Genomic DNA, 15419 nt, shown 5'->3' with positions numbered 1-15419 from the left:
ATGGCCCAGGGACTGAACCCTAAGGGAACATTTGTCATTTTTTTATTTTTTTTATTTAATTTATTTATTTAATTTTATTTTTTATTAATATTTGTACTGTTTATGGGCAGTACAAAGTTTACATCATGTCCAGACTTGATATAGGCCTAAGCCTTTACAAGTGTTTCACCCTATGCCTATTCGAGTTATCATAGTAATCATTCTCTGGTGGCAACTCTATGCCGCTAGTGTGCTCTGTAGGGCCCTCAAGGAAAGAACTTTTATATCCTTTTGCATAAGCCCAAGCTGTTTTAAGTCCTTATAACTATCTGCACTCCATACGCCATGTAAAGAGATGGTGGCGCTGGTAAACCTCGGAGTTGTCCCATGCTCCTCCCATATCTTACTAACTAAATCTGAGTTATTTTTATAATAATTTACTTTATTATTATGGCTATAAGCTAGTGGGTACCCATTTCCCACCACCTGTACATCAACTACCCAAACGTCACCACCTCTGTTAATCACTAAGTCTGGCTTACGCAAACCCACAGAGGTCCTATAATGTGGTTCCACCGCAGTCTCCCAACCTTTGTTCTTAAAGCGGTTGTTCAGAATGGAGACCATGGCATCATGCCTCCTCACACGGACCCCATGGGTGTGGAAGCAACACTAAATTAAATTAAATTATTAAATCTAACAGATTTACATCCACTGTATACCACTTTTTGATATCTGTCTGTCAACCATCCCTTGATCCAAGTCAAGAGCTTATATTCCAATCCCATATTGTCCAGTTTATGCAACAGCCTTTTGTATGATATCCTCTCAAATGTTTTAGAAAAATCCAACATTTTCGTAGTGTATCCATTCTCTTTATCCAACTCATATTTTATAACTTATTGTTATAAAATATGAGCAAATTGCTAAAACATGACCTTTCTTTAGTACAGTGCTTCCCAAACTTCTGGATGTCAGGGCCCCCTTTGGAAAAATTTAAATATTTCACGGCCCCCCTCGAAAAAAAAATCGTAATATAGACATATATTATTATAATATTTATTGTATTTATATTCAATACAAAACATACACAGCAAATATTGCAAAAATCAAATGCAAATATTACATTTTTAGCATCTTACATACACATTTGACATGGCATATTATGTCATATTTTTATATAGATAGATATATTGTTATTGTACATTTGCAGTACAAGCACATGAAACGTAAAACGATTAGTAATAAAGAAAAAATTAAAAACATAAAAGAAGTTTAATAAATATAATGTGATGGATGTGTTTCAATACTGCTACAACAATATGAGGTGAAATATTTGAAACTGCAATTCTTAGATTTCTGCTTTGAAATGAAACTTATATGAATAAGCATATATTTACTAATATTCATTAAGCGTTGAAATACGCAGGAAGAAAAATTTGTCAACCTGCACCAATGTGTGCTTTTTTCCCATTAAAATATAAAAAATAACAAAAAGAAATAATAAAAATTAAATACGTTTCTTTTAAGATAAAAAAAATCTACTTAGTCTTAAAAGATTTTAAATTTGTTTTCGTTATTTCATGGGCCCTCAACAAAACCTATGGCCCCCAAGGGGACTGCGGCCCACAGTTTGGGAAGCTCTGCTTTAGTAAACCCATGCTACTCCTTGCAGAGTATAGTAAGCTTGTCTAACCATTTCTGTATGCGAGTTCTTACCAATTTGTCTAAAATTTTCACTACTACACTGAGATACTGATAGGTAGGTAGTTAGACACATCAGTGTTTGCATCACCCTTGTATAATGGAACTATCATACATTCTTTCCATTCCTGTGGTATCATTCCTGAGCTGAGATTCAAGTTATATAAACATGTGAAAGGCGTAGCCAATGCAGCTGAACATTCCTTTAGCAAATGAATTGATATTCCACCTGTCCCTCTAGATAAATTCTTATCCAGGTTGTGCAACAGCTCTTTAACATCATTTTCATGAACCTCTAACTCTTCATGCAATGTAGCAGTAGCACTGTGCACCATGTTACATACACCTGGTTGATATAGCTTAGCAAAGTGAGCACTCGTTAACAATCTCATTAACCATGGTCAATTTCTTTTCATACTTCGATTAGGGTTCTGCACGATACTTGTTACTTTTATGGCCTGAGCTTTATATATTTCATAACTCCTCTCACTCTTATTCTCACAATATTCTTTTCGCATTATCTTCTTCTTGTGGATCTCTTGCTTAATAAAGTTGCACATCCATTTCACTCCCAACCTATTTATTCTTTGAACACTAAGGATGCATTCAGATAATACTGCCTCATTTAAGCACTCTTTCAAAGATTCCCATGTATTGCTATTTATTTCCCATTCAGTAATTGATTCCATAGGACCAAAGATGGTATTCTCCTAAGTTGATCTTAATTTCCAGCTTTGTTGTTCGGCATGCAACCTGTTTTAATCAGAGCATCAATACAATTAGATATTTCCCAAAAAAGCGCAGCATGATCACTGTCACCAATTAGTGGTAAAATAGCTATATTCTTGACAGAGATCCCTTCTGATGTTCTGAGCAAATCCAACATTCTTTTACCTCGAGTTCCTTCTTTCACATGCTGCTTGAGAAACCCATTATATCCAATCCCACTTACTATATCTGATTCTGATAGCTAGATTTCACTAATGCCAACAATCTTAGGCCACATATTTAGTAAAGTAACGAACTCAACCCCTTTGTTTCTGATGCTCCTGGCTTTTGTGTATAGACATAATAAATTACTACCTAGCCTATTCTTATAATTAGATATGAAATCTATTTGGTCTTGTTCTATAATTTTCTTTTTTCCCTCCTCAGACATACTTAAAAGGTCCGAACCCAAAGCATATTTTTCCACTCCTTTGCCACATACATAACATGTTCGAAGACATATCTTTATCACATTTGCATACCATAGCTGAATTTCAAACACATTTATCCCATTTCTCCCTTGATGATCTAGTTTCCCTGACTCTCTGCATTAGGTCTCATACCAAGAAGTACTTTCTCCAGGCTCCTGATGCCAAATGAATTCCAGTGCAGGCCATCCCTCTTATACATCTTTTTTGCCATCAAGCAGACTCCACACGTCTAAAAACTCTGCATCCATTTCTTCTATACAGCCTGCACATGAAATCATTTGCTATCATTGTCCTCCTTAACTCAGTACTGTCATATCTAGGTAGCAGTCCTACAATTTTTACTCTCTCACACATTTCTTTCTTGCTTCTTCCAACAGACCTTTCATATCTTCTCTCATACTATATTTGTCACTACTTAAATTATTAGTACCTATGAGAACTACCATCTCTTTTACTTTTCTTTTTAAGTTTTCAATTATGTTTATCATATTTTTAATTTTTGCCTCCCGAGAATCTAGATGTGGTGACTCCCTCAGCAAACGCAAATTTTAAGATTGAGTCACCATACCATATAGCCTCTTTTTTCTTAGATTTTAACTGACTTACATTGATGTTTTATTATTATGATTACCAAGTTCAGTACTTTCCTGCCTGTTCTTATTCTGATCCTTTTTCTTATCTTGTAAGTTTAGTCAAACATTTTTCCACCTTTTCCAATTTCCTGGTCAATTTTCTAATAATTTCTTTTAATTGAGATATTTTTAATGTCAACTTATCCTCAGATAAATCATCATCATCACTGCAGCAGTTCTTTTGTTCATCAGGACAAACACTCTCTTCAGCAGTAACAACTTGAGGTTTAGACACTGTCTTGTTGTGATGAGTTTTTGGTGTCATTCTTAAGAGTAGTAAAAACTATTTTGATTAGTAATTAGTTTGATTTGATTTATGATTAATTTTTTATTTGCTCTTGAACTCATGCTGATTGTAACTGGTTTATATATATATATATATATATACAACTTTCAAGTATGTTTATTTTTTATATCAATTTTACATTATTTCTGTTTCAGCTTCTCATTATGATAAGAACTTATCCAAAATCATCCCCTGTCATTTTGAGCTTTTATCGAGCTCACATTCTAGCAGAAAGTAAACCAAAATGGGCATATAGAAAATTGATTCCAATAACAAAGAATGTCTCTGAAATGACTTTACAGTACTACAAAAATTTTGGCCATAAAAAACCTTCTTCTCTTCCTGGATTTACCAAATTTTATTATACATTTTTATCAGCTGGTTTATTACTACCATTGCTTAACTGGAAATTGTAAGTTTTTTTTTTAATTTTTTAATTTTTTATTAATTAAAATTTGCATTATGGTCTTTAATAATCTAATTCATTTGTTAACTTATAATACATAACAGCATCAATGTACGAATGTATCCCAAAGACCAAAGGGCTAAATAAAGTAGGTGTATAATGGATGAATGTGGAGCTTAAGCATGAAATCTGGAAAAAGAAAGTACTTTGGAGGAAGTACAAGGTGAATAATGGTAATCAGTCACATGAAAAATATAAAGAACAAGCCAGGAGAGTGACTCAGTTAGTAAGGAAAACAAAAGTAGAGCATGAGCAGAAATTGGGAAATCAGGCTAAGAAAAACCCTAGAGTTTTTTAGATATGTGGCAAGTAGAAGGAAGAATGATCATGGAAAGATGAAGTTAAGGGATGAAAGTGTTAGAATGGTAACTGCTGCAGAAGACATTGTTGAGGTATTCAGTGATCAATTTATAAATGTGTTTCATCCTGATCAGGGTGGAATCATGAGGAACTTAAGTGTAGAAGACATAGGCGAGGATAGCTTAATTGTGAGTGAGTAGGAGGTATTTGAGGAAATAAATAACCTTGATGTTAATAAGGCAATAGGATTTGATGACATATCACCATGCATCTTAAGGGAATGTTCCAGGGAAGTAGCAGTAGTATTGGCATGCCTGTTTAATAAGAGTTTTGCAACAGCACAGCTTCCAAGGAAGTGGAAGGAGGGTAAAATTGTTCCACTGTATAATGTCTGTGATAAGGCTGTAGCTTCAAATTATAGGCCGGTCTGTATATTATTATTATTCAGACCTCTATGGAGTCAAAAGACTCATCACGGGAGGTCCTTCCTAAGAACATAAAGTCTGTCAAGACTCATCGAGGAGAGGTCCCCCCCTAAGAAACACAGTCTATCATACCACTCCTTAAACTCATTGACTGTTCTCGCTCTCACCACTCTATCATGCAATGCAATTCACGGTTCAACCACCCTCCATGCAAAGAAACCACTCCTCACCCTTTTGCTCACGGTTTCCTTTCGTAACTTCCAGGGATGGCCTCTTGTCATCACTCCTTCCTGCTGTTCAACCAAGCGAAAGAACTCCTCAGTGTTAACCCTGTAACCACCTCTCAACAGTTTAAAAGTCTCAATCATATCGCCTCTCCTTCTTCTATCCACCAAACTCTGCAGTCCACATTCCCTCAGCCGATCCTCATAACCAAAATTGTACAGTCCTGAAACCATCTTTGTCATCCATCTTTGTACCCTTTCCACAGTTAATTTATCCCCTTCAAATCCTGGGGACCAAATCTGAGAATAATAGTCTAAGTGTGGTCTGATCAGAGACTTATACAACGGAATGATAACCCTTTTATCTCTGCAGGTCAGTGTCCTTCTCATAATTGCAGCAATCCTCTGTGTTACATTCACCACCTTTGCAATTTGTCCCCTAAATTTCAGGTTTCTATCAATCATCAACCCCAGATCTCTTGTCTCCCCTACTTCCTCCAGTATAACTCCTCCCATAGAGTTTGCAGCATCCCATCAATGTTTCCCAAACCTCAAGACCTTACATTTTGCTGCATTAAACCGACACCCCCATTGATTTGCTCATCTGTCTAGCTTATTCAAATTCTCTTGCAGGGCTACCACATCTGCACTATTACTAATAATCCTTCCCAGCTTCACATCATCTGCAAACAACTGAATATCCCCTTGCAATCCACTGGCAATGTCATTGATATAAAGGTTAAACAATATAGGTCCTAGTACTGAGCCCTGTAGAACCCCACTTGTAACCCTGTCTCCTTGAAACTGCTCCACCATACACAACTCTTTGATACCTATCAGACAGCCAATCCTGAATCCAGTTGACCAATCTGACATCCAGACCCATGTGCTGCAACTTAAATATCAGCTTATCATGTGGCACCCTGTCAAATGCCTTCGCTAAAGTGTAAGAAAATTGCAGTATGTCCCTTTTCCTCATCTAATGTTCTTGTAACTTTATTATAAAAATCTAGCATATTGCTAAAACAAGAGCACCCTTTCACAAATCCATGTTGACTCTCACAGATAACATTACCCGCATCTGCCCAATGCTGTATAGGTCCTTCACTACTTTCTCAAGATCTTAACAACTATTGATGACACACAAACTGGCCTATAATTAGACACTTTCAGTCTGTTACCACCCTTATGCAATGGCACTATCTTACCTACCTTCCATTCCCTGGGCATATCTGGAGTTGTGGTGAAAGTCCTGGAGAGATTGATGAGAATTAGGATACAGAAATGGGTTGATAACAGCAGTATTCTCTGTGGTTATCAGCATGGGTTTGTTAAGGGGGGATCATGTTCCACTAACTTATGTACTATAACAAGGTGACAAATACCTTTGACAGAGGAAATGCATATACAGTGGTGTACTTGGATTTTGCAAAGGCTTTTGATAGACTGCTGCATGACAAGCTCTTAAATAAATTGAAACAGATGTGAGATTAGATAACAAACTTCTGTGTTGGATCAGCGACTGGCTGTCAGGTAGGTATCAGAAAGTTGTATATGGGGATGCAGTATCTTAAAAGAGAAAGGTCACCAGTGGTGTGCCGCAGGGGTCAGTTTTGGGGCCATTGTTGTTCAATTTGTATGTTAATGATATTGGGTTGGGTTTAACTAGTGATATCCAGCTCTTTGTAGATGATGCAAAACTGGGGAGAGCAATGCACAGTCAGGCTGATGTTAATGTCTTACTAGAGGACTTGAATAGATTGCATGAATGAGCAGGTAAGTTCGACTATCAGTTCAGTCTTGCCAAGTGTAAGGTGTTGGGATTTGGTAAGCAACGATGGGATGCAAACTATACACTTGGTGGAAAACTTGAACAGAAGTAGAGGAAGACATCACATCTAATAATGGCAATGATGCGGAGAACCCTGACATGCAGAAATAGGAAGAGGTTATGATTCCATTGTATAATCCATATGAGACCTTGATCTGGCCTCATATGGATTATTGTGCACAGATTTGGTCTCCAGGTTTTCATGGTGACAAGGATATGTTAGAAAGGGTACAGAGAAGATTCACAAAGGTAGTCAGTGGTCTTTGGAATGTGGAGTAGAGGACAGATTGAGAGAATGTAAGTTTCAGAGCCTTGTGAATAGGAGGAAGGGGGGGGGGATATGATTGAGACATATTAGCTGGTCAGGGGTTGTTATCAGGTAGATTTTCAAGAGATTTTTCATAGAATCGGAGAGGGGGAGTAGAACAAGAGGCCATTGTTGGCAACTGTATAAGGAGAGTTTGAGCAAAGGAGTGAGAAGCAGGTTCTTTGCATGGAGGGTGGTTGGTGAGTGGAATGCATTGCCCGAATGTGTTGTGGATGTGGATATATTGAATCAATTTAAGACACGGTTGGATGAGCATTGTATGCAATAATGAGGACCTCCCACAATGAGTCTCTGATTCCATGGGGGTCAAATGTTGATAATAAATAATAATAATAATGAAGTCCATTCAGAAATACTCTCTTTTATCAAGTCAAATCAGAAGTTTTGTTTCAGTTTCAATGTAGAAAAGTAAGTTTTGGTAAAAGTTATTCTGCATGCATGCATGGAACTTTTGGAACATGTCCCTTAATAAATTGATATATTGTATTGTTTCAGTAAAATCAGAAATTTACTTAATGTAAATTTTTTAGTTGTTATTGTAATGTCTACTGCTTATATTTCTATTTTCATCATATAGATATCGGCTATTTGATGAGATATGATTAGTTTCTCATTGTTCTTGAACTCATGCTGATTGTAACTGCTTTATCTGAAAGTTACACATTGCTTGCCAAGTTGAGAATACAAATTATGGCTTATGCTGTTCAAGCATAAGCCATAATTAGTATCAAGAAGTACAAAATAAATGAAATCAAGTTAGTTATATGACATTATCATGAAGGTACTGCACACAAGAGAAGAGTACTTACATCCAATTTGGTATCTTTTGAAAATGTACAGCAGATATCTTCAGGCTTGTTTTGTGTCAGATTGGAGTGAAAAATTTAGATTTAGTATCACAGTCATTCTTCTTCAGAACTAGATAGTTGACTTCATCCTCTGCAGAGAGAGTAATGTTATTCTAACTAGTAAGCAAGAATTCACTCCTGGCACTGTTATTGTTTATAACTGCTTATCTCCTTCCTCCCTCTTTCTCCATATTCCTTCTGTCTTTTCTGATTATACTATAATCAGAAAAGACATTTATCTTTGTAAAGATTATAGTAGAACCTTTACAAAGATTTCCTGATACAAAGATTTGTATCTTTGTTAAATAAGATAACTGAAATTAGGTTTATTGGTCGGAATTAGATATGACATATAACCTAATAGTTTTGCCACATTAACTAGTGGCTTCTTCTGGGTTTGATGAACATACAATTATAAACTTGAAACAACAACTGTGATTATGAATCAATACAAATTGAAAAAATTATACCGAATGCATAGGAACCGTTACACAGTATAAATACGTGGAACATGGTCAGTCATTGTTCAGCAGGTGCACCCTATAGTTAGCTGCGAAATTAAACTCTGATGTGTGGAGCAATCTTATAAGTGATTTCCAAATGTCACATAAGATCATCTCTTGGTTTCTGTTCAGGTACCTTGTGAGCAGATTACCACTGTAGCTTCTTTTATGTTGCAGGAGCTGTAGTCATCTTCTATGTATGGCATGGAAATTCTATCCCATTCATTGTTGTGATGAGTGTTGGAAAAATGGAATGCCAATCCTGAACTGTCCTTTCTGCTGTTGTTTACATCTCCAATGTGTTCTTTTTGTCTTATTTCTAGACTCTTCTTGAAGTTTGTTCGATGTAATTAAGGCCACAGGAACATGGGATTTTGTAAACTCCAGGGTGTTTATTGAAAGTGTCGTGGTTTTTAGGTGAGCATAACATATTCCGTACTGTCATAATCAGTTTGAAGGCTACTCTAATGTCGTGAGACCTTAGGAGATTGGCAATTTTTTTGTGCGTGGTATGCCAGCAAAAGGAATGGAAATTGAAGTCCTGTAATGATTGTCATGGATTTGCTGTGGAGAGGGATTGAAGAATAGTATTCTTTTTGTTATTTTTTTTAGGATATCCATTGCTGGTTAATATAATCTAATTCTTCTGTTAATATTCTTTCATCTTTTATAATATAGAATGCTCTAATAAATTTAGTTTAATCCTTTATCCAAGTGTGAGCAAACAAAGTTTGCGCCTGAAAGTATCTTCAGGACTGGGTTAAGGTGGTAGAGACCTCAATAAAGGTGAAGAGACCTCAATAAAGGTCGAAACCGGTCTGGGTAGTGGCCCTTCCCTTAATGCATAACATTAGACATATCCGCAAGGAGATGTGTTTTGCATTATAGGAGATACTAAGATAGGAGTGTTGGTAGCTTGCTCCACCTTTGCAACGAGTTGCCCTGGTGTGTACCACCTTAACCCAGTCCTGAAGATACTTTCAGGCGCAAACTTTGTTTGCTCACACTTGGATAAAGGATTAAACTAAATTTATTATACTCTAACCAAGTGGAAAATAAACTTTCAATATAGAATGCTCTGTTCGTCAGCATACTGTATATATAATGCTCAATTTCTGTGAAATATGATGTAATGAGGAGAAATGCAGGTAAAGACTCTATGGGTTGTCTTATGGTATACATTGAGAAAAATGTTTCCGTTTGCTTGTTTCATAATTAAAATATCCAGAAAAGGTAATTTTCCTTCATTCTCAAGTTCTAAGATGAACTTGATTTTATAGTGAAGCAAGTTTATGAATGCTAGAAAATCACATAATTCTGCTACACTGTGTTTCCATATTATGAATATGTTATCAACATATCTCCACCAAATTGACGGTTTAGGATTTGTATGTAATAAGATGCCATTTTCAAGCTTTTCCACGAATAAGTCTACACAGGGAGGAGATAGAGGGCTTCCCATCACAAGACCTGAAGTTCTTTGTGGATTTTTACATTCCATCAGAAAAAAATTGAGTTGAGACAATGTTTATAGAGTTGGGAGATGTCTTGAGAGCCATAACTTCATTCACCAGGACATTTGTAAATAAAGACACAGCATCTAAAATAACTAGAATGTCTATTCTTTGAGATGGAGATTTTCCTTAGCTTTTCTACAAAGTGTTGCGTAGTTTTGATATATGCGTCTCTGTGTCTAATGTGCACTTTTAGTAGATGTGTGAGATGTTTAGATAACAAATAAGTTGGTGAGTTGATCCCATCCACAATTGGTTGAAGAGAAATATCGGTCTTGTGTACTTTTGGCGATCCATATAAACATGGAGTTAACAGATACATGGATTTAAGTTTCTTCCTAAGATCCGTGGGCCATGTAGAAGGTTGTTGATTTCTACATGGTTTGTCCAAGTGGGATCAGAATCTAATTACAGTAAGTGTATGTCGGAAAGTAAAATTGAGATTTTTGACACATAATCTCTCGTATTTAAGATAATAGTAGAATTGCCTTTGTCATCCTTTGCTACTGACAAAGGCAATTCTACCGTTATCTTATATTCGAACTTATCTTGTATTCGTTATCTTATATTCTACCATTATTTAAGTATTATGATATGTTTATTCTTCTTTAAATTAGACTGCACTGTTTTTTCTAAGGAGCTAATGTTCTTTTTAGGAGGACAAGAAGACGAGAAAAGAATTGCTGTCTTTAACCTAATATCATTTGCACCAGGTTCAGGTAAAAAGTGAAGGGCCTTTTCTACATCACACATAATATCTATTTTAGGTATGTGCTCTTGTGTGACTGCAAAATTGAAACCTTTTTTTGGGATGCTCACTTCAGTTGATCTGAGAAGTTGAAAACAACCTTATTATCAGGAAGGGTAGCTCTCTAATTAAAACTCTTCTCATATAAAGCGTTAAATTTTTTGATGTGTCTGTTTTTGCTATTAGGTAAGTCCTATTGTATGTATCATTTATCATATTGTCTAAACAGGTCCATAAGTAAGCATCCACGCTTCACGTATTTATATTGTATAACGGTTCCTGTGCATTCGGTATAATTTTTTCAGTTTGTATTGATTCATAATCACAGCTTGTTGTTTTCAGTTTATAATTGTATGTTCATCAAACCCAGAAGAAGCCACTAGTTAACATGGCAAAACTGGTAGGTTACTAGTTGTATCTACTTTCGACCAATAAAACCCAATTTCAGTTATCTTATTTAATTAATATTGTGTGGTCAAAAATAACATACTCATCATTTGTATTAGGGACATCTCACTGATGACAATAGTTTTTGGACAAGTCATGCTTTTATGTTTGATGCTTTTTTGTATTTGCTAACAGGCCTGGCAAGTAATGCAGGTACCCTTGCATTTTTTAATATGTTGAACTTTCTCTTCTCCCATTTTCTCAGCACAACTATTACTGCTTTCATAAGAAGTATCTGTTCTCATCATAATCTGGTACAAACTTTTATGACTATGTAGAGACATCATACTGTATAGCTTCTACAATATACCACTTACACAATAGAATATAACAACACTGATTTAATAAATTAACATGTTACAATCAACCTTTCATTACAGACTTAAGCTGACATTCCGAGGCATTATGCCAGAAATGTATACAGTCTCAACTGAGATGCATAACACTCAAAGCAAATGTCCAAAATCATTTGCTTGGAGTTGTTGCAATGTGACATGACAGCCTCATGCATGTTTGCTAACTGAGCTGAAATTTGTCTTTAGGCAAAAGTGGGCTATTTTAACTGTTTATATTTATGCTTATCTTTGTGTATGTTTAGCTTTACTGTAAAATAATAGCAGTGAGACACTTCCAAACTGTTTGTACCGGTTTTTTAAGGTCTGTTAAAAGTGACAAATGTAGATAATATTATCTTTGTTGTTATTCATACTCCTCCAGGAACTCATCAATGAAGATCCCTTCCTAATCACATAGTACCTGAATACCTGTCATATCTCTCCATAAACACCAAAGATGCAACACCAAGTCCATTCCATGCATGCTAACCACATGCCATAAGAAGAAGATCTTACATGCATCCTAATTGTACCTTTAGTTAACTTCCAGGAACAAGCTTGCACTCTCATCTCCACCATCACCATACACACACCAGCCATAAGTTGAAAAGTCTCATGCATATCTATACTGTAAGCTCTCCCTTACCAACTTGTAGGTTTCTATCATATCCCCCTCTCTTCTATCCATTTCTCAAACTTTGAAAATCACATTCTCTTCATCTGTCCTTATATGTACAATTTTTTAAGCTTGATATTAACCTTACCTTCCATTGAATGTTTTCAGCTATTTTCCCTATCTCCATGGAATCCAAGTTACCATATCCATGCAAGTGCAGATATGCTTTTATCAAAGCTTGTAAAGTGGAATGATAGCTTTGTTATTCCTACAAGTTAGTGTTACTTTCAGTATTGCATTTATTTAGTGTAATGGGTTAACGACATGAGCACTATGTCCCCACCCCCTCCTTCCAGTCCTCACACTGACTACTTGCCACAAATTCCCATTAATCTAATGCTCTGCCTTCAGTGTCCTCAATCTCAAATGCATAACCTCCTGCATGTCAAAGTTGAACTTTATTATCATTTTCTCTTAGAACTAGTCTCTTCAAATTATGGGAAGGGTCACAGGTGACTCCTTGCCAGTTTTGACCTTTATTAAGGGCTCATTAAATTAATTAAACTTGCTAAGACATTATGTTCTTGTTTAATCCTTTATCCAAGTGTAAGCCAACATAGTTTGTGCATGAAGTATATTCATGACTAGAATATATATAGAAGCTGATGATTTCACATAAATTGCTTTAGCATTTATTATTAAAATACAAAACATTGTACAACTATTACATTGGTCGCTGATGAAACAGCAGGTGTTTTAATAAGGCAGTGCCTGCTTGCATGAAATTTCATCACATTGTTCCATTATTTTGTTTTGCTTTAAGCCAATACCAAATACAATTTGGGTGGCTAAGTCCCAAATTGGCAGCTCATCTTTATTCGTTCATTATAAAGACGGTGAGGATTGGACATTAAGGTGGAAGCCTCAGTCAATTTTTAACATTTTCTTAAAAGGCTATGTGGAAGTCTTCTTCCCTTAAGAAACCAGTAATTGAAATAATTTGAATTCAAAAATCTTGTATCACTTAACTTAATACATCATTGAGTAGTGTTTCTCAAAGTGTGGTATATACCCCCCCCTGTATGCAAAAGGTCTTCAAGGGGTATGTGGCAATTTTCGGCTATGCAATACTAATGCATGGAATCATTATTAAGAAAAAAAGAATTATTTTAAACGTATATATTTCTCAATAAATTATATATTATGTATGAATTATCCTACTCAAATTGCAAGTTACTGTCACCACAACGTTCGCTTCCTGGCGATAGTAACTCGCTCCCTCCGTAAACAAAACACCCTCCCCAACAGCATCACTATATTGAAGATGCAAGTAAAACAAATAGTTTTATTGTATCACTGAATAAGGTACAGAGACATTTGCATTCTGTGCAATATATTTCTCAACAGATAGTGAAATTAGAGGCAACTAAGATAAAAATGGCACTAACTAATGAATCACATCCCCTCCAACAGAAAGTGCTGTATAGACTCAAGCAAAACCATATGTTGCTGGTGCAACATATGGTTTTGCTTGACACCACTGCATCATGAATGTGTTAAAACTAAGAAATATATAGTGAATGTGTTTCAGATATTATGGAATTCGATTGAATTTTGTGCTCTGCTTTTACTTCTCATTAGTCATTGTTCATTACGTATTGCAAGTCTTGTAAATTACTGGTAATTTTTGCTTGAAATAATGGGAAAGAAGATGAAGCTATTTGGGTAGATGACTTTGACACTGCACACAAGGAAACTGTTCTCAATGACAAAAGTAGTGATAGTAAATAGGAGCTTCTTGGTAAGTCACACCATTTTCAGTTTTTTTTCTGAAAACTTTAGTTTCCTAAAATCCCCACATATATCTCGCACCACGATTTTTTAGCTTTAATTTTTGGAAAAAAGTGCGAGTTATATTTGAATAAATTCGGAAATATTTTTAGCTTTCAAATTCTTAAGTATGGATCATTGGTTAAAGACTGAATTTATAAAATGCACAGAAGAGAGCGATATAGCAAATACAAGTAGCTATAAGCAACAAGAAAGCATTGATATTGTATCTGGATCAAATGAAATTGATAAGGGTGTGTTGTCTTACATCTCTAGAGAACCAACTATGAAGAAGATGAAAAACCTTCATATGTATGATATGAATTGCGAAATGTGGATTTTCATGGACAGGAAATGAAGAGGAAGCTATTACAGATTTTGTTCTATTAAAATTAAATGATATTTTTTGTTTACATGAACATACAAATTCAAATAAAATAGACATTTACAATGAAATATACTTTATTATTATTTTGATAAGGGGGTACTTGCTAATAATGAAAATTTATGAAGGGATATGAGGATATCTGAAGTTTGAGAAACACTGTCATAGAGCCTCTATAGCTCAATCAGTATAGATGAAGCCCTTTTGGTTAGAAAGATCTGGGTTTGATTCCTATCTTCCTGACGTGAGGAACCCTTATCTGGTCTCTTTCAACTAAAGGTGAGTTAACTGGTCTCGTGGGGGTATAGGATTTTTTCACCCAGAAACTCAGGTTTTTCTGTACAGTGCTTTGGACAGCACTGTACAGACTCATATCACCTAATTTTAAATGAAACCATCTTCCTGTACCTCCCTAAATTCTAACTGCTGACTAACAGCTCAAATATAGACTATGTAATACATCTTAATATAATGTCCCATTTACACAGTATAGTATGTTTTGAGTAACTTTTCTTTTGGCACTTTTCATATGCCTTTCCAGATCTACAAAACTTACTATACTGTGTAAATGGGACATTATATTGAGCTGTATTACATAGTCTATATTTGAGCTGTTAGTCAGCAGTTAGAATACAGATCCTTTTTATATCTGCTCTACTCCTCATAGTTCATCTTAACTTTGCATCTTCTGCAAACAACTGTATATCCTATATCCCCCATTCAAATCTTCCCCAATATCATTAACATACAGGTTAAACAGACCACTGAGGCACACCACTAGTGACTTTACTCATCTGGGATATTGCTTCCTCCCATACA

At 35.5% G+C, this 15419-nt stretch overlaps 1 protein-coding gene across 4 annotated transcripts in view; it reads left to right on the top strand.

Moving 5' to 3' along the window:
- MICU1 (Mitochondrial calcium uptake 1) overlaps nucleotides 1-15419 on the top strand; it is a 308863-nt gene that overhangs the window by 124130 nt on the left and 169314 nt on the right. For all 4 annotated transcript variants that reach the window (XM_090403891.1, XM_090403889.1, XM_090403890.1 and 1 more), the window contains one exon: nucleotides 3956-4212. In XM_090403891.1, coding sequence (XP_090260017.1) covers nucleotides 3965-4212 — 248 coding nt within the window. In that variant the 5' untranslated portion in view covers nucleotides 3956-3964. The remainder of the gene's footprint in view (nucleotides 1-3955; nucleotides 4213-15419) is intronic.

This window comes from Typopeltis vanoorti, chromosome 14, assembly GCF_054136105.1.
Source record: "Typopeltis vanoorti isolate ZY-2024b chromosome 14, IOZ_Tvanoo_1.0, whole genome shotgun sequence".
Classification (NCBI taxonomy): domain Eukaryota; kingdom Metazoa; phylum Arthropoda; class Arachnida; order Uropygi; family Thelyphonidae; genus Typopeltis; species Typopeltis vanoorti.
This window is presented reverse-complemented; position numbering and strand designations above follow the sequence as displayed.